The 20,004-nt window shown below is 48.2% G+C and overlaps 1 protein-coding gene across 1 annotated transcript in view; it reads right to left on the reverse strand.

Annotated features, from left to right (window-relative positions):
• LTN1 (listerin E3 ubiquitin protein ligase 1) overlaps positions 1-17,602 on the reverse strand; it is a 116,975-nt gene extending 99,373 nt beyond the window's left edge. Inside the window, exons 1-3 of the mRNA XM_073584521.1 lie at positions 17,432-17,602; positions 11,469-11,672; positions 10,083-10,181 (exon numbers count right to left, since the gene is read on the reverse strand). Coding sequence (XP_073440622.1) covers positions 10,083-10,181; positions 11,469-11,672; positions 17,432-17,473 — 345 coding nt within the window. The 5' untranslated portion in view covers positions 17,474-17,602. The remainder of the gene's footprint in view (positions 1-10,082; positions 10,182-11,468; positions 11,673-17,431) is intronic.
• Positions 17,603-20,004: the final 2,402 nt, after the last annotated feature.

Raw genomic sequence — 20,004 nt, forward strand, 5'->3', positions numbered from 1 at the left:
TTCTTGCATTCGCAAACTTCCCTCAGGTCAGTCCACTTCCCTCTGCCTGGATTGTAGCAATCCTATTCAACCTGATGCCACCCAGGAGCCATCTAGGGCCCCAGGCGAGAGTGAACCCCCCATGCCTGGCTGGGCCTCATCTCTATCACAGTCAGTGGCAGACCTCACCAGGGTGTCTCAGTCCCTAGTAGCCGTCCTGGATAAATTGCCCCTGGACACCTCTACAGGGTCCAGCAGGCCTCTAGAGGTTCCATCTGAGTCGGCCAGCGTTAGTCGCAAAAGACCCAGGCAGGATCCCCAGCCGGCATCCTCTCCTCGCCCCATGTCACCACATAGTCCTTCTCGGCAGCCTCCCTCCCAGGCCTTCTCTCCCGAGTCAGGTGAAGCGCTCTCGGACAGGTCAGCTGAGGGGATCTTAGAGCTGAATTCGGACCAGGATGCGAACATGAGGGTTACTGTGCAGAACCTCATTTCAGCGATCCATCAGACCTTCGACATTGCTGACCCCCCTGCGAAATCCTCAGATCAGGAGGTTTCGTTCAGACGGGAGGAAACACCCTCCAGGGTATTCCCTTTACATTCCGAGTTTGGAAAGATTTTTACCAGGGAAATAGGGGATCCGACCAGACGCTTTCAACGAGGGAAGCGTCTCGGCGTTCTGTACCCGTTTGCTAAAGAGCTCACGGACAACTGGTCTGCCTCTCCCTCGGTCGATCCGCCCGTGTCCAGGCTTTCTAATAACACGGTTCTCCCGCTTTCAGGCGTGGCGTCTCTAAAGGATTCTAATGATAGGATCATAGAATCCCTAGCAAAGTGGCTTCGACGGCGGTATGCCCAATTTTTGCTTCATCTTGGGCAGCAAAAGCCATAGCCACTTGGGCAGAGGATCTTCGTCAGGGCATCCTAGAGAAAGCACAACCAGATCGATTGGCCGATCACGCCAATCAGATTTCCCATGCGGGGGATTATCTGCTTTCTGCTTCTTTGGATGCCGCATCCTGCGCAGTTCAGGCGTCAAGTAACGTTGTGGCAATCCGACGTACAATTTGGCTCAAGGCCTGGCAGGCGGACCTGTCTTCTAAAAAGTCTCTTACTAATCTGCCTTTTCAGGGAGGGCGCCTCTTTGGATCCCAATTGGACCAAATTATTAAGGACGCCACCGGTGGCACGAGTTCTCTCCTGCCTCAGTCCAAGCCTCGCAGACCCCCACTGAGGCGTCAGTTTCGACCCTTTCGGGCTTACCGCCGTTTCAATACGGCGGAGACCTCCTCCAACCAACAAAGACCGCAGGCACGCCAAGATAGGAAGAAGGTTTCCTTCAGACCCACTCCCTCCTGGCGCTCCCACTCTTCGCAGGGCAGACCATCCAGATCCGGATCTGGACGGCCCACATCAGCATGACTATCCTCGGACTCCCCAGGGTCCCTTCCAATTGGGAGGTCGACTCCTGTTCTTCAAGGACGCCTGGCTGGCCTCAGTAGAGGACGCTTGGGTCAGGGAGGTTGTATCGTCAGGATACAAGATGGAGTTCGTCTCTCTTCCACGGGATCGTTTCTTCGAATCCCGTCCTCCAAAAGATCCAGCTTTGATCCCGGGGTTCTTTACGGCCATCGACACTCTCCTCAGTTCCGGGGTGATTGTGCCCGTGCCAGAATCTGAGCGGTTTACAGGGTTTTATTCAAACCTGTTTGTCGTGCCGAAAAAAGACGGGGCGGTCCGACACATCTTGGATCTCAAGCTGCTCAACAAGAGAGTCCGTCTTCGCCACTTCCGGATGGAGTCGGTTCGTTCGGTAATCGCTTCCATGGAGGAGCAGGAATTCATGTGTTCAATAGACATCCAAGATGCCTATCTACATGTTTCCAAATTCTCCGGACATCATAAGTTCCTGCGTTTTGCGGTTCGCCAGGAACATTACCAGTTCGTCGCGCTGCCCTTCGGTCTCGCCACCGCTTCCAGAGTCTTCACGAAGATCATGGCTGCGTTGATGGCCTTGTTGAGGATCAGAGGTCTCGTTCTTTTTCCGTACCTCAACGATATTCTGATCAAAGCTTCCTCTTTCCAACAGGCACGCCTAAGTTTGACGATCGTCCTGGACACTCTTTCCGATTTCGGGTGGATCGTCAACAGGAAAAAGTCCTGTCTGGTCCCTACTCAACGTCTTGTGTTTCTGGGCCTACTGTTCGACACTCGTCGGTCAAGGGTCTTTCTCCCACAAGAGAAGATTCTCTCACTGCAGAAGGCTGTACGATCGCTGCAGACCACACGATTTCCGTCCCTCCGAACAGCTATGAGGGTCCTGGGAAAGATGGTGGCGGCGATAGAGGCAGTTCCCTTTGCCCAATTTCATGCCAGACCTCTCCAACACGACATTCTGTCGAGGTGGAAAAGGTCGCCTCTGTCCCTGGATCGCCCTGTTCGTCTTTCATGCCGGATCAAGCGGTCACTCAACTGGTGGTTGACGTCTCCTCTCATCCTCTTGGGGCGGTCTTTTCTTCCCGTTCACTGGCAGATTGTAACAACGGATGCCAGCCTCCTCGGTTGGGGTGCAGTGTTCCGCAATCACACTGTTCAGGGTCGTTGGTCGACTCAAGAATCTGCTCTGCCGATCAACGTCCTAGAGATACGAGCGATCCATCTGGCTCTCGTTCACTGGTAGAGGCTCCTCAGGGGCCTGCCTGTCCGGATTCAGACAGACAATGCCACAGTGGTGGCATATGTCAACTGCCAAGGAGGGACACGGAGTGTCTCAGCCCTGGCAGAAGTGTCCAAGATCCTTCAGTGGGCAGAGATTTCGGTACTGACAATCTCCGTGGTACACATTCCTGGCGTAGACAACTGGGCCGCCGACTTTCTCAGCCGCGAGGGTCTCACGGCAGGAGAGTGGTCCCTACATCCGGAGGTATTTCTTCAGCTCTGCAGTCGTTGGGGAACCCCGGACGTAGATCTGCTAGCTTCTCGCCTCAACAGGAAGGTCCCACAGTTTGTATCCAGAGCTCGAGATCCTCTCGCAGTGGGCGCCGACGCTCTGGCCATTCCTTGGTCACAGTTCAAGCTCACCTACCTGTTTCCTCCCTTGCCTCTTCTTCCCAAGCTGTTGAAGAAGATCAAAGCAGAAGGAATCTCAGTCATTCTCATCGCCCCGAATTGGCCCAGAAGGTCTTGGTTCGCGGACATTGTCAACCTTCTCGCGGACGCCCCCTGGAAGCTTCCAGACAGGGCAGATCTGCTGTCTCAAGGTCCGATTTGCCACCCCAATTCTCGGCCGCTCAATTTAACGGCGTGGCTGTTGAGACCGAGGTTTTGAAACGAGCAGGATTCTCCGGTCGAGTAATTCATACCATGATCCGAGCCAGGAAGCCATCATCTTCCAAAATTTACTACTGTACTTGGAAGGCCTATTTCACTTGGTGTGAGGCCAATAACATCGCGCCTATGTGTTTTTCGCTCCCTTCAGTTCTGGCGTTTCTTCAGGCAGGGCTGGATGCGGGGCTTGCTCTCAGTTCCTTGAAGAGTCAAGTTTCGGCGCTGTCCATTTTATTTCAAAGACTTTGGCCTCCTGCCCTCAGGTCAAAACCTTTCTTCAGGGCATGGCTCACACGGCTCCTCCGTATCGAGCGCCCGTGGATCCATGGGATCTTAATCTGGTTCTTGAGGTTCTGCAAGGTTCTCCCTTTGAACCTCTCAGAGAAGTCTCCCTTTCCCTTCTCTCCTGGAAGGTAGCCTTTCTGGTGGCCATCACCTCCATCCGGCGCATGTCGGAATTGGCGGCTCTTTCCTGCCGCTCTCCTTTCCTGGAACTTCACCAGGACAAGGTAGTTCTGCGGCCTCCGCCCTCTTTTCTTCCGAAGGTGGTGTCCTCCTTTCACCTCAATGAGGATATTGTTCTGCTGTCCTTCTGTCCGAGTCCATCTCACCCTCGGGAGCGGTCCCTGAACAAGCTGGATCTGGTCAGGGCAATGAGAGTCTGTCTAGGACGTCTTCCTTGCGAAAGACAGACTCTCTTTTCGTCATTCCAGATGGGGCGCGGAAAGGTCACCCGGTTTCCAAAGCTATTGCTCGCTGGATCAGTTCGGCAATTTTGGAGGCCTACCGGGTTAAGCATCAAGTGGCCCCACCGGGAATCAGAGCGCACTCTACCCGGGCAGTGGGTGCTTCCTGGGCGGTACGCCACAGAGCCTCCGTGCTACAGCTTTGCAAAGCTGCAACCTGGTCTTCGGTTCACACGTTTGTGAAATTCTACAGGGTCCACACCTACGCTTCGGCGGACGCCAGCCTAGGTAGAAGGATTCTACAGGCAGCGGTGGTGAGCCCACTGGCCTGATGGAAGTTTGTTTCCCACCCCAGGGACTGCTTTGGGACGTCCCATGGTCTCTGTGTCCCCCAATAAGGCGAACGAGAAAACAGGATTTTTGGGTAGCTTACCGTAAAATCTGTTTCTCGGAGCCTTCCTTGGGGGACACAGCACCCTCCCATGTTCTACAACTCCCGTTCTTACTTTGATTGATTGGTTACAGTTGAGTTGTTTGTTCTGTTTTCAATCTATTCTGTCACTCCTCCTACTGCTTTCTCACTAACTGAGGAATTCCCTGCCGGTTGGTGGGGTGTACACTGCGGAGGAGGAGCTAACCTTTTTTTGTGCATAGTGTCAGCCTCCTAGTGGCAGCAGCATACACCATGGTCTCTGTGTCCCCCAATGAAGGCTCCGAGAAACAGATTTTACGGTAAGCAACCCAAAAATCCTGTTTATCTGTTTTAAAAAAAATAATCAAATCTCTGGGACCCCTATCGATCCCGAATATAAAGGTACCAAGGCAGCTGGTGTAGCGCTAGTTCCGCATCCATTGATTTTTGCAAAGAAAAGAATCATTCCATGAACAACTCTGCCTTGAAAGGTCGAGGAAAACATTGACTGGGACGCAGATCTGTGGCCCCTTCATTGTCAGGATCTGTGGGGGGGATTACAAAAACATTGCATGGGGTAAGATATGAAAAAAAGACAGAATGTGAAATGTGCTGTTTAAGGATATGGAATTGGCCTCTGCCATGATGACCTCGCCCTTGCCATGTTCCACAGTGACCAAATCAGTGGATAGAACATCTTGTATAGTTCTACAAATTGGATAAATGGTAAACGGGGAAGAACTAGTGGTCAATTTATTTGTTTCCAGGAGGATTAACAGAGTAAACACAAATAAGAGGAAAAAGAGGGATTTTTTGGTACTCACCATAAAACTTCTTTCTTGCAGCCTTCATTGGGGGACACAGGTAACCATAGGTGCATGCTGCTGTCAGTAGGAAGCTGACACTAGGCAGAAAAATAGCTCCTCCTCAGCAGTATACAGCCACCGACAGGCACAAAGCAACTCAGTGTTAAAGCAGTAGGAGAAGTAACCAGAGGCTCAACATATGTACCAACCCAACAACAAAGGATGTAGGCCCAAAAACAGTACAAACAGTTAGGGAGTGTGGTGTGTCCCCCAATGAAGGCTCCAAGAAAGTTTACGGCGATTATCAAAAATCTTTCTTTCTTTATCGCTTCATTGGGGGACACAGGTAACCATGGTACGTCCCAAAGCAGTCCAAAGGGTGAGAAACAGAAAGAACGCAAAGATAGCGGACTTAGGTCGGCCGGTGAATAACCGCCGCCAGCAGCACCTTCCTTCCCAAGCCTGCATCATACGAGGCATGAGTATGAATTCTGTAAAACCTCGCGAAGGTGTGCAAAGATGACCAGGTAACGGCTTTACAAATCTGCAAAGCAGAAGCCTGGTGACGAACTGCCCAGGAAGCCCCCACCGCCCGGGTGGAGTGAGCCTTTACCCCCGGAGGAAGCTGTTTGTCCTGAACACGGTATGCCTTCAATATTGCCAAACGAATCCAACAGGCAATAGTGGACTTGGAAGCTGAGAGCCCCTTACGACGACATTCAGAGATGACAAACAGGGCATCAGAGGCAAAAGGAAGTAGTGCTTGAGAAGTATACTCAGACAGCTCTGATCAGATCCATCTTGTGGAGGGACTTATCCAGGGGATGGACTGGATAGGGACATAGAGAAGGAAGGACAATGTCTTCATTAATCTGAAATTAAGAGACCACCTTAGGCAAGAAGGAAGGAACGGGTCTGAGGACTACCTTGTCCTGATGAAGAATCAACAATGTTAAGGTCCCATGGATTTATTGGAGAATGATAAGGAGGTGCCAGGTGCGTGACTCCTTGAAGAGAAGTCTTTATCTGAGAACGAAAAGCCAGATTTTGTTGGAAAAGAATTGAAAGAGCGGAAACTTGCCCTTTAAGGGTACTGCGTGATAGACCAGAGTCAAGGCCCGTTTGAAGAAAAACCTAGGATGGAAGGAAGGGAAAAGGACATAGAGACCAAATTGTTGTCCTCACTCCACTGATAGAAAGCCTTGCAGTATCTGAGGTGGATACACGAGAATGCTGGTTTTCTTGCCCTAATCATGGTCTGAATTACCTGATGGGAAAAAACAGCCTCCCTGAGAACTGCAGTCTCAACAGCCATGCCATTAAACTCAGAGACTGTGAACTCTGGTGGAAGAGGGGGCCTTGTGAGAGACGATTTGGATGGTCTGGAAGCCTCCAGGGAGCGTCCATGAGCATATTCAGCAGCTCCGCGTACCAGGCCCTCCATGGCCAGTCTGGAGATACCAGGGTTACAGGAATTCCTTCTGCTTTTATCTTTTTCACAACTCTGATAATCAAGGGGAGAGGCGGAAAAAGATAACGCAGCTGGAATTGGGGCCACGGGGTCACTAAGACATCGCAACTGATGGCTAGCAGATCCCAGGACCTGGCTACAAACTGAGGAACCTTGTGGTTCATCCGAGACGCCATCAGGTCGACATCTGATGTGCCCCATCTCTGGCATATCAGGTTGAAAACGGAGGGACTGAGAGACCAATTGCCCGATGCGAGACCCTGACGACTCTTGAAAATTGGCTGCCCAATTTTACACCCCCGGAATGCGTACGGCTGACGTGGTGGGAACGTGACGCTCTTCCCATCGCGAATCCTTGTTACCTCTGCCATAACCTGTTTTCTGCAAGTTCCGCCTTGATGGTTTATATACGCCACAGTTGTGTCATTGTCCGATTGTATACGGACCGCCTGGCCTGCGAAAAGGGTCTGCCAGTGGCGAAGGGCAAGGAAAATTGCCCTGATCTCCAGAAGATTGATGGGGAGAGCAGCTTGTTCGGCGTTCCAGTGACTCTGCGCTGTGTGGTGAAGAAAGATCTCTCCCCAAACGATGAGACTGCCGTTAGTGGTGATGACACGTCACTGGAGAGGAAGGAAGGACTTCCAGCGAAGGACTAAGGCAGATAGCGTCCACCAGATCAGGGATTGACTCATCTTGGTAGGCAGAAGCACGGGCCGGTCCAGGAGACAGTCCTCTTGTCCCAAGCAGACAAAAAGGCCAGCTGAAGAGGACGGGTATGGAACTGGGCAAAAGGCACGGCTTCTATGACAGCAATCGTCTTCCCCAGAACTGTCATGCAGATTCCCAAGTAGAAGGAGAAAAACTTATCCTGTGGAAGGAAGACACGGGCTTGAGCCGTGTTGAACCTCATGCCCAGAAACAACAGGTGCTGTGCTGGGGTCAGGGAGGACTTCTCTCTGTTGACAATCCAGCTGAGACGCAGCAGAGTGTCTAAGGTGATCTGAAGACTCGCAGTCTCGGCAGGATGGCCCCTTGATCAGAAGATGGTCCAAGGAAAGGATTATGAGAATCCCCGTGAAGTAAAAGATGGCCATGACTGCTGCCATGACCTTCGTGAATACTCTGGGGGGGCAGAGGCCAGGCCAAAGGGAAGAGTCGTGAACTGATAGTGGTCCTCCTGGTTCGCAAACCGCAGGAATATCTGATGCTGAACACAAACAGCAATGTGAAGATAAGCATCCTGAATGTCTACAGAGTAAAGAAATTCTCCTGGTTCCATGGAGGCGAAATCCGAACGCAAGAACTCCAGAAATGACGGATCCGAATGTGACGGTTCAGTCGTTTGAGGTCCAAAATCGGACAGAGCGATACATCTTTCTTTGGGACTACGGAAAGATTGGAGTAGAACCCTGAAAATCATTTGTTCCGGGGAACGGGTACGATTACTCCTGTGCGTAGTATGGAACAGACGGCCTGAAGAATCCCTGGGGCCTGAGACAGGAGTCTTGGAGGGCGTGACAGAAAGAAACGTCTTCCTGGGGGCTAAAAAAAGTCAATTTTGTAACTGGAAGTCACTATCTCTCTGACCCAGGCATCGTCGCCCACCGACAACCATGTACCACAGAAGAAAAGAAGGCGGCTTCCCACCCTGGAGAGATCCCCAGGTGGGGGTGACCCATCACGCTGAGGAGAACCTGTTGGTGCGGGAAGAGCGACCCTTTAAACCAGCTCCTCACTGGCAATCAAAGGACAGCTTCTTCTTTTCCACTTGGGCAGAAGAGTGGTCCTGCTGGGAGGGAGTCCCTGAAGAAGAGAAGGACCGAAAGGAGCAAAATTGAAGCGACCTTTAGCTACTGAGAGGACATTTTGGCCTGGACTGGGGAAGAGAGGCATTTTCCCGCCGGAAGCATCCGAAATTATCTGATCCAATTTGGACCCGAAAAGCCTAGAGCCTTGAAAGGCTAAGTTAGTGAGGGACTTTTTTAATGGTGGATCTGCATTCCACACTTTCAACCAGAGAAGGCAGCGTATAGCAATGATGTAGCTGTTAACCCTGGTGGAACAACCGTCCGCATGCAAGGAGGCGGTCAGAAGATATTTGCCACCAAAGGCAATCTGGTCTGCCAAATCTGCCATCTCATCCGGAGGAGCTGCCGCTAGGATACCCTGACGACGCATTCTTGCCCAGGCAGACCAGGACTTTGCCACCCAGGTGGAGGCAAAAAAGGGGCAGAGGGAGGTGCCAGCTGTTTCAAAGGCTGAATTAGCCAAGAATTCAATCTGCCCAATGGTAGAGTCCTTAAAGAGATGCACCGTCCGGTAGAGACAAGACTGTCTTAGAAGACAGAAGAGAAACTGGCGGGCCCACATTAGAGGTCCCTGCCCATCTGCGAATGAGGTTTGGACTAAAGGATGTCTAGCTGCTTCCTTCCTGTGAAGCGCTTTTCAGGGTGTTCCCAGTTTTTAGACATAATCACATCAAATTCTCTGCTATTGGGAAAATTCTGGAAAGGACATTTTACCCGTTTGAAGAAAACGGAGTGCTCCTGAGCAGGTGCCTCGTCCTCCTTTAGGTTAAAAGTTTGGGTAATTGCCAAGATAAGGTTATTGACCGTATCCTGAATTTTTGAGACCTGGTCTGTATCAGAGAGATCGAGAGAGAGACACTACCCGATGTCAGCGAATGACTGTGAGGCTGGCTGTGTCCCCCTGTGGAAAATGTCCGCAGATAAGATGCAGAGTCTCAGGCAGGATTACAATGTGCTGAGGCACAGGTTCCGACATAGCATCGACTGTGCTGTGTCACAGCAAGCACGACCCAGTGCAGCGGGCGTGACTGAAATGCCGGCAGGTGAGAAACAGAAAGTGCCCCTCCAACTGGCTGAGTGTGCTCCGTGATAGGAGCAAAAGCGCGCCGAGAAGACGCGCACGAAACAGGTGGTGTGGCCAGGTCTGAGCAGGACAGAGGAGGGAGTCTCTGACCCAGCGAGACCTCTCTGTCACACAGGTAAGGGAAAACAGGGTGAAAAATTACACCATTACCCTAAGGAAGAAGAACCTGAAATACAAGGAGAAAAGATTAATAAAAACACCCAGTAAACCGGAAAAGCAAAATGCAGATTTGGTATCAGATCCAGTTCCGCCTCCTACAGACACTAAGCTTAAATTGGGGTACTTGGTGCCTGTCAATGGGTGTATATTGCTGAGGAGGAGCTATTTTTTCCTTTTTTCTGCATAGTGTCAGCCTCCTGGCGACTGCAGCACACACCCAATGGTTATCTGTGTCCCTCAATGAAGCGATAAAGAAATTCTAACATCAAAGTATTTTGTTTTTGCATTCACGTTATAACACAGAGATGAGAATATTGCGGCGGCTTCTGACTACACACGATACTACGTACCAAGGAGATCTTACAGTAGTTCCGGGGCCAATATGGAAGGACTCCTCTGACGACCTCCACCTCCCTCTCCTTGCACATTGCTCCAAATTCTTGCATTGCCTGCAACAATGAAGCGCAGATTATCCACCACACATACCATAAATCTTACTAATAATCGCACACGTCCTTGTTCACACCTCATGTATAGGTTCACTGAGTCTCTAGGAAATGCAGCGCACGTTGGAAGGGAAGGATAAAGTGATGCTGAAGATACCGGCTAATCCCATCTCCTTATTGCTACTGATGCTACTAATGCCATACTAATAACGTGGTGTGAAAATAAAAGCATAATGAGTGCAAGTACTTGGGAGAACAGACAGGCACTAATTGTATTACTAATACAAGGGCAAATGGGTTTCAGAAAAAAAAATAGATGGGCACATGGTGGGCAATGAAGGGGACAGTGAATATCTTAGCTGATCTTTTTTCTGACCTATCATGGCAATACAAGATAAGCCATGAGTGCAAGGAAGACTCCATAGGCTGGTACCTATAGAAAGCAGAATTTGGGAGTTTTCGGCTGCACGCATCTACATGCAGAGGCTTCTTTCGACTTGAACCATTTAAGTTGTGCAGCCAAAAAGAGCAAAAATCACAGCGATTCGTAGTAAATAATGCATCATAGGACGCATGGCATAAGTACCGATAGCAAAGTCACTGACCGGAGGCAATACTCACCCAAATCTCTGTACAGCTGTCACAGCAGCCAGGTGACTGAATGGATGGGATCTCATCCCCTCCATCACCAGCATGGTGCGGAGATGGAAAGCAACTGGTTGAAAGTAGGGAAGTGATGGGCAGGGGCGCCAAACAGTGACAGGCAGGGGCCGGGGCTCCAAAAAGCGACGGGCAGGGGCCAGTGAAGCAAAAAGCGACGGGTAGGGGCAAGGGAAAGGGAATGAAAGAGAATATTAGCTGGTGAGGATACAGAATAAAGTTATCTCCTTATTGTTACTGAACCTAGCTATGCCGATGGCTACAGTCAGAAAAAAAAAAAAAAAAGTAATTGCTACACTTGTTGGAGAAAAGCAAGTATAAGGTCGGGATCACACATGCGAAAAACACAGCCGAGCCTCGCATGTTAATACCCGGCACTGCTGCCAGCACTCGGGAACGGAGGGTGCGGCTCCATGTATTGCTATGCGGCCGTACGCTCCGATCCGAGTGCCGGCGGCAGTGCCGGGTATTAACATGTGAGACTCGGCCGTGTTTTTCGCATGTGTGATCCCGGCCTAAGGGCTAGAGTAGGAAAGGGTAAGACATTAAGGGGTCCTGAAGGAATGTGAATAATGGGAGAAATAAAAAGATGTGGAATAAAAGTGGCGAGGATCGCATGCACGTCCTTACTTTAAGCTTCGTGGTGACATCCCGTTTGGAAAGCTTTCGCAGGACCATTCGGAAATCTGCGTCAACAAGATTGTCAATCTCTTCTGCCCCCTGCACAGCAGGGACATAACCCAGGTCGCTCGGCGCTGTGCCAAACCCAATAAAACCAGGGACTGTGCCACTTTCCTTAGCGAGAAGCTCTGCGGCCTGACCACTGCTTGACGGCTGCAAAACAAAACACAAAGGTAATGTATGGCTGAATCTACAAGCTGCTGAGTAAAGACATGATGCCTTTATGGTAAGCTGAATTTCTGGCAGCGCGTCATCTATGGTCTGAGTGACTTTTTCAACTTGCTTGACTCGTAAATGTAAATAGAAGAGAAAAGCAGTGTGTATAAAAGTCATGATCACCCAAAGTTATACTCAGTCAAAGCAATCAGTATAAAATTATAGATTTTTATTATACAAAAGCACACAAATCTGAACACACAAAGGTTAAGACCAATTAAAAAGGCCTAAAAAAGGCCAAAAATCGAACCACCCAGAGTCCATGTTAGGGATTCATCTTATTTGGTTAACCAATTGGATGATTTTATAATCCAGGAAGACACCTTAATGGTAACCATGGACGTAGAATCTCTCTACACTAGTATTGAGCACTCATTGGGCCTACAGGCTGTATCTTTCTTTCTGGACTCAAAAACTACAGGTGACCGACAACATGACTCTTTCGTTCTTGATCTTCTGAAATTTGTGCTGGAGAATCATTATTTTGTTTTTGATCGTACCTTTTATAAACAAATCTCTGGCACTGCCATGGGTGCCAGGTGGGCGCCATCTTACGCCAACCTATTTTTAGGTTGGTGGGAGGAGACGTATGTACGTTCTTTGGCTTCATTTCAGAAGCATGTTACACGATGGTATCGCTACATCGATGATGTGCTCTTTTTCTGGTCTGGATCCCGTGTAGACTGAGAGACATTTATTGAGAATTTAAATCATAATATATGGAATATTTCTCTTACCTCTAGTATCTCGATGGAGACCGTTGACTTCTTGGACTTACGGATTACGAAGAAGGAGGGTAATGTCTGCACATCGCTTTTTCGAAAAACAACTGCCTCTAATAGCTTACTTCATTACGGAAGTTTTCATCCACCTCATGTCCGTAATGGGATATCACGAGGACAATTTCATCGTATTAAACGAAACTGCAGTGAACCTGAGTCTTTCCGCATGGAGGCGAGATCTCTGACATCGCGCTTTAAAGAGAGGTGTTATCCCAAGCATGTTATCTCACAAGCATTTCAGGCTATAGAGAAGAAGGAACGTAGTGAATTGCTACGGTCAAGACCCAAGAAGGAATTTTCCACTACGAACATTATTACACCATATATTAATCACTGGACAGAAGTGCAGGATATTCTGTCCAGGAATTGGAATATCCTATTGAGTGAGCCTAGGGTGTTACCTTTTGTAGGTGAACGACCTAGACTCATTGCCAAACGTGCAAGGAATTTCAAGGACATTCTATGCTCAAGTCATTTCAGGCGCCCAACCCAGTCTTTGGGAAGGGGTTTCAGACTCACTGGTACTTATCCCTGTGGAGGTTGTACTGTGTGTCCTTATATGGTGGCTAGTGACAATATTGTTCTCTCAGCTTCGGCTAATTTGATTAAAACATACTGTTATGCTAACTGTCGCACAAAAAATGTTGTTTATATCCTTGTTTGTAGTTGTCCAAAGGTTTACGTAGGGCAAACGGGCCAGGAACTGCGCCGACGTATACAGCATCATGTCTCCAGTATAACTTGTGCGAAAAAGGATAAAGCTTCGGGTAAACCTATTACATCTGTGGCTAATCATTTTCTTACATTTCATAATGGTATCCCTGGATATCTACGGGTTATCGTTGTTGAGAAGGTTGAAAGCACAATTAGAGGTGGAATGTGCACTGATGAGCTATTAAGAAGGGAATCGAGGTGGATTTTTAAACTGGATAGCTTAGCCCCTAAGGGGCTTAATGAGGAGTTACTATTCACCGATTTCTATAAGAAATAAAAATTGAAAACTATAGCCCTTAGTTCTATTATTCTTTGGTAGCTACATATTTTTCTTTAAAATATTTGATGGGGAAAAGGAGGAAGAAGTCCCTTTCAAGGCATTGGTGCTGTTATGTAGGTTATAATTTATAGGGCCCTGTAGAGATTTATGTATTATTTATTATTTTTTATTGCTCTGATTGTATTGAGAGCGATATATATATATTTTGGTTTAATATTTTTTAGATTTTTTCATTAAATATTATTTATGCTGGATTTATAGAATATATATAATAACCTTGTGCCTTTATTTATTATGCAGTTCTTTGTGATGGTTATGTTTACAACGCTTTATCTACTGCGCATGTGTCACTTTCTTCTGGCTTCATGATGGATCCATTTCTCCCCCACTACATTTGCTACTGCGCATGCGCGGTTATTTGCCCGTTTCCTGCCGTCTCCATGGAGGCACCCGTGGCGGCGTCTTGTTGTTATGTAGCCGCGCATGCGCGGCTGCTACTTCCGGACGCCGTTCTCTCGGGTGCTCGGCTGACAAGTGTAAGCAATCATGCCTTATTATTTCTTATATTTATAAGCGTGCTATCTGGATATCAGTCCACTTTCCCCTGAGGAAGCCACGCTTTCTAGTGGCGATACGCGTGGGGTTGTCCCCACATTACACCTACATGCTGGCTGCAGGTTTAACCCATTGACCACCTTCATTGTGAGGTAGTATCATCATGTTTTTGATTGCTGATTTTCAGCCTCACTCTTTGTGCTTAACCAGAGGTTTCTCTGACATATTTCTTTTTTTCTCCCAGGTCATTTTTTGACTTCATACAGTTCTCTTTTTCTTTTGTTTGCCATATTTCAGCACATGGTCACATACTATTATTACATACCTTCCAGTATATATTTTTTTAGGAGATTAAGTTACATTTTGATCTCACTGGATGTTTATCCAAATATAGGTTACAGCAGACCTTAGGTTGCTAATCCAGGATTGCCCATTTGCCTCTCATGTATTTCTTGTACATTATTGGGAGATAACAGATTACTCATCACTTCATTTATTGGGCTTTTTGCTGTTTGTACACATTTATATGTATATTGGTTGCCAAATGAAAGATGGTTGTATATGTATTGTGACATTATTTCTTGGGTTTTCTACCTGCATTCATGTGATATGAAAAAAACTTTTTGATCATTAATAACTGCCAGCTTGGTGTATATGTGTTTATAAGGGTCTTAACATGGACTCTGGGTGGTTCGATTTTTGGCCTTTTTTAGGCCTTTTTAATTGGTCTTAACCTTTGTGTGTTCAGATTTGTTTGCTTTTGTATAATAAAAATCTATAATTTTATACTGATTGCTTTGACTGAGTATAACTTTGGGTGATCATGACTTTTATACACACTGCTTTTCTCTTCTATTGACATTTCATATTGTGTGTTGTCATAGATCCCCTTTAAATATCCTGGGGTGCCCTCAAACTTTTTTTCTATAACTCGTAAATGTAAAAGTGCAGCCAAAAACTGCAGTGCAAAACCACGACAATGCATGGTAAAAACAACAGTAAAAGTATAATTAGAGAACTGATAGGTTGGAAGCAATGCCCACCACAGTGTAGCTGTCCTACCGGTTTTTATTTATATGCAGATTAGACATTAAGTGCTCTGGTCATAACAGAGCACTTCCCAAGCTGCTGCCTCCGGACGAGGCTGTTCCCCTGCCCAGCACCTTTACCTTGACTGGCAGCTCACTGCCTGATTGATGTCAGGAAAGTAAATCAGACAGTGAGGTATCAAGAAAGCTAAAGAGGAGGGAACCCACCTCAGGAGGGAGAGGCTCGGGAAGTGCTCTGTCACGCCTAGAGCACTTAACATCTAATTTGCATGGGAATAAAGCACTAAATACTCATGAATGCAGCAACAGAAGATAAAAAAAGGTGGCGAGGGATTATATTTCGCAGAGCTGCGTGCCTATAGGTCTGGTTTAAGTGGGGGGGGGGGGGGGTTATTTTACTCACAGATTCCCTTTATTTGTGATCTAGCATTTTATTCCAAAGAGTAATTTGGACTATCAGAAATCAGGTGAGTATAGTAGCAGGGACTCGTCACATTACATGATGGGGATAGAGGCAGCCACATCAGTGTTTGAGAAGATACTTAGTAGAAGCACAGGAGAGCGTCGCCCCGCACATGTTGTAACCATGTTTTTCTGAAGACATTGGATGTTACCGGAGCAGCGAGCGCCATGACTTTATCTCCTCATGCACACATTTGCACCCGGTACCTGCAGGCTTGATTGCGGAGTCTAAAGTTCAGCTTTAGGACAAGTTAGAACACACAGGCTGAACAGTGTCGGCTTCCGTTTTGTCTCTAGATACTAGAGCAGAGCTTTTTTTTCTACACCTTTGCAGCCATTTAAAGGTTTGAGTGATATTATTGAAACCTGGAGACCCCATAATGTCACAGAGTACTGTGGAGCAGAGGGAGAAGAGTCACAGCGCTCGGCTGACTGCAGACCCCCTCTGGTATTACAGGGAAGCAGGAGGACATCAGACTGACATTTCTGTGGGAAAAGGTTCAGGAACACTTGTACTTTAGGGAAACCTCTGGAGATTGTATATCATGTGTATGGGCGAGACAATCTATCGTAAGAAAAGAGAGAAGTGGCGCAGGATGAGAAAGCGCCGATCAGCACGGACAACTCTGTGACACCAGCGAGGACCACACAGACACTGGCTGGTGGGAAGAACATGACCGGTGGCCTCACCCGGACCTCAGCCCCATACAACGCCATGGGACGGACTAGATCGGAGATTATGAGCCCGGCCTCGCCCCAACATCAGTATCTGACCTCACAAATGCTCTTCTGGACGATGGGGCAAAAACAGACCCCTCTAAAATCTTATAGAAATCCTTCCCGGAAGAGCAGAAGTTGTTACATCTGCAGAGGGCGACTCCATATTAATGACTGCGGATGTGGGATGGAGGTGACGAGGGCTATTGTAGGGTGGGATATGGGGGGCACATACTTCTCTCCATGTAGTGTGTACGTTCTGTCACACAGCCTCCATGTTTTCAGCTGTCTGCAGGTGTCCAGGAGGAGGTGCCTAAACAAAATGAGTCCGGGAGGCGGTGCCGACACATGAGGAGGCCAGGAGGCGGTGCCGACACGTGAAGCGTCCAGGAGGCGGTGCCGACACGTGAAGCGTCCAGGAGGCGGTGCCGACACGTGAAGCGTCCAGGAGGCGGTGCCGACACGTGAAGCGTCCAGGAGGCGGTGCCGACACGTGAAGCGTCCAGGAGGCGGTGCCGACACGTGAAGCGTCCAGGAGGCGGTGCCGACACGTGAAGCGTCCAGGAGGCGGTGCCGACACGTGAAGCGTCCAGGAGGCGGTGCCGACACGTGAAGCGTCCAGGAGGCGGTGCCGACACGTGAAGCGTCCAGGAGGCGGTGCCGACACGTGAAGCGTCCAGGAGGCGGTGCCGACACGTGAAGCGTCCAGTAGGCGGTGCCGACACGTGAAGCGTCCAGGAGGCGGTGCCGACACGTGAAGCGTCCAGTAGGCGGTGCCGACACGTGAAGCGTCCAGTAGGCGGTGCCGACACGTGAAGCGTCCAGTAGGCGGTGCCGACACAAGAGGAGTCCTGTGGGCAGACCCATATGCACCTGGTGTCAGATTAGAGTTGGGGGAGCTTTTCTGAAGTGGTTCCTGTCACCCCCTCTATGTGAGGCCCACGGAGGGGGCAGCCGTCACCCAGCAGTGCCCACCACACACATTCCCCATACTCTGCCTCACATTCTGGCCACGGCTCCACACTACAAGTCCCAGCATCCCCTGCTGCTAACGCTGCCAGGCCCGGACCTGCTGACAGAGCCCACAATCGGTGCCGTACCCGCCACACTTCCCCGGAGACTCTCTCCATCACTCACCCGGACGTTTCCCTTCGTCCTCTGCTTATTCTTTCCCCCCATCCTCCGCTTCCTTCACGGTTCTTGCCGACACCGGCAACTCACTCACGCTGAAGACACGTTAACGGCGATCGATTGCTCCATGCGTAACCCTTTCTGTGCGTCATCAACGCCGCCCGGCTTCCGCCCTCACTTCATCGACTCCATCTGCGCTCGGCCTCTCTAGTGATGTCTGGCGGATTCCCGCTGAGGTCCCGGTGCCGGACGCGCCGCAGCAGAGCCCGGGGGTCTGTGTCCGGGGGTCTCAGGGCTCATGGGGCTTTTCTATGTGTATCCTCTATCCATCGCATGTTGCCCATTTTAACCCCTTATGTTCAACGTTCACATCATTTTCTGAGGGAACATGGGGAGATTTCGTCATCGGGTTATTGCAGAGTGTTCATTAACCCTTTCCTGGCACTCACTTTTTGCACGATTTTTTTTTCTCTTTCCTACACTTTGGTCACTTTTTATTGCATTTTTTATTTTTGCAGAGGTGGTCTTTTTTTTTTTTTTGTTTTTTTTTCTAATCACTAAATAATGTATATTTTTTCATATCGGACTTTTTTTGGGGCCCGGCGACTTCAAATAAATTTTTTTTTTTAATTGCAAAAATGGGGATGATTAAAACATTAAGGCCGTGTTCACACGCGGCGATTTTTCTTGTTTTCCTGCGTTGCCATACTACACTTGTCTCTTGTGCACGCTGGATAAAGTTCAATGACAAAAGAAAACTCATATTGAATTTCATAAGGGTTTTGTGACAAAAAAAAAAATTACTTTCAGTGGGTGAAAAAAAGTCCTTGCACATTTGGTGCAGATTTCTGTCTCCGGCATTTCAGTTCTTGAGTTGGGAGAAAGCTGCACCGATAATCCCCGTTTTTGCCCGTGCGTTTTTCTGCCCCAAATACGCTATGTATGGACAAAGCCTTAGACCGTGTTCACACGTTGCGGTATTTTTCTGCAGCCAAAACCTGTTCTCTTGGCAGTAAAGAAGCTGCTTAAAAACACAGGTTTTCTGCATTTTTTTGCAGTTTTTTTTTAGGATCTCAAAGTTTCGCTTTGCTTCCACCACACAAACATGAGCAATGCTAAGTGTTAGGCCACCAACACAAGACCTGGGTGAAACCGTAATGCCATTTTGGTGAAAAAAAAAAGGGAAATTTGATTAAATTATTTAGTGAAAAAAAGATTTTTATGTCTGGAAAAAAATAATGACTATTCTGAATAAAAAAAAAAAAAATGTTCACATGCGTTCATGAAAAAAAACGCATTTACAAATGTATCAGCGGAGGGAGATGAGTTGGTCAGGAATAGGTTACCTAAGACATGAGTAGAGCATTGAGTTTGTAGGACGCAGTTTACTTTCACACCTTGGTCGGCCCTTGAGCTGGTCAGGTATTGTTCAATTTCACACCTTGGTCGGCCAATATTTGCTTTACACACATCACTAATTTAATTAAATTGTACTAATCCTAACTGCCATTTTCAGGTGAGGAGACCAAGACTCTATGGTTGAAACTTTTTCCTTTTTTTTTTCCATTAGGTCTATCACATCACATGATTTAAAACAGACTGGCTGAATCCCTCTGAGCTCTTTGTAGAAACAGGAGGTAAATTTTCTCTGCACAAGTCATGGGTCACTGCAAAAGTCTATGGCAGAGGGAGGAAAGGGAGCAGCTTGGTCAGGAATAGGGATGAGCGGAGTTCCAGCACAGCGTTCAGCTGTTCATGCCACAGGCCTTGCAACAAAAAAGAGAGTTCCCAGTCACCCACAGGCCTAAACACTAAACAGGCGCATTTCCAGGCTGCTTGTCATGCAGACAGGTCACAGCTGAGGATGTTACCTTTAGTAGCCATTCAAACCCATTTGTGTCAACTTCTGTGCATGTTATCAGCCAAAATCACCAGGGTGTGTGAACTTTTGATCAGGGATCATTTGGATGTTTTGGGTTATCATTATAATTAAAAAAGAGAAAACACAGTAGTTTGACAATAAATGGCTTCACCCAACCACTATTTGGTGTTATCATTGATATTCTCTGAAAAAAAAGGCCAAGAAAACAAAAAATCTGCCGGGGTATGTAAACTTTTGAGCACAACTGTATGTTCCAGCAGCCATGTAAGCAGTCTGTGTCCGCTGGACCACCACAATCGCCTCTGCAGTTTTGATGTTACTCTGAATGCAGCACACGCTGCACTGGTCACAGCCCCTCTCTTGATCAATCACTTCTTGTTCGCCAGGTCATGCACTCTTGCAGCCTACTTATAGCTATCACATATCAGTCACTCATACTCATGCATACAGTATTCCTGGTGTGTCAGTCTTCACATGCAGGTGTTAGCCTTCGGAATCCCTCTGGAGTCAACAACAACAAATGCTTTCCTCACTCACAGGAATAAGCCTCTCATGTAGTAGGGCTGCACTTTTAGAAGCTGTTTCAGCTTAGCTTGGAGTCCCTCACTAAGCTACGGGGTATCTCAATTTAACAGCAAGTGCTACTCACACCCACTTGCTAACTAGATGTGGTGCTAGCATTTCTGTTTCCGCTGTA

This window comes from Dendrobates tinctorius, unplaced genomic scaffold (genome assembly GCF_039654945.1).
Source record: "Dendrobates tinctorius isolate UK_male_01 unplaced genomic scaffold, ASM3965494v1 ptg000084l, whole genome shotgun sequence".
Taxonomy (NCBI): Eukaryota; Metazoa; Chordata; class Amphibia; order Anura; family Dendrobatidae; genus Dendrobates; species Dendrobates tinctorius.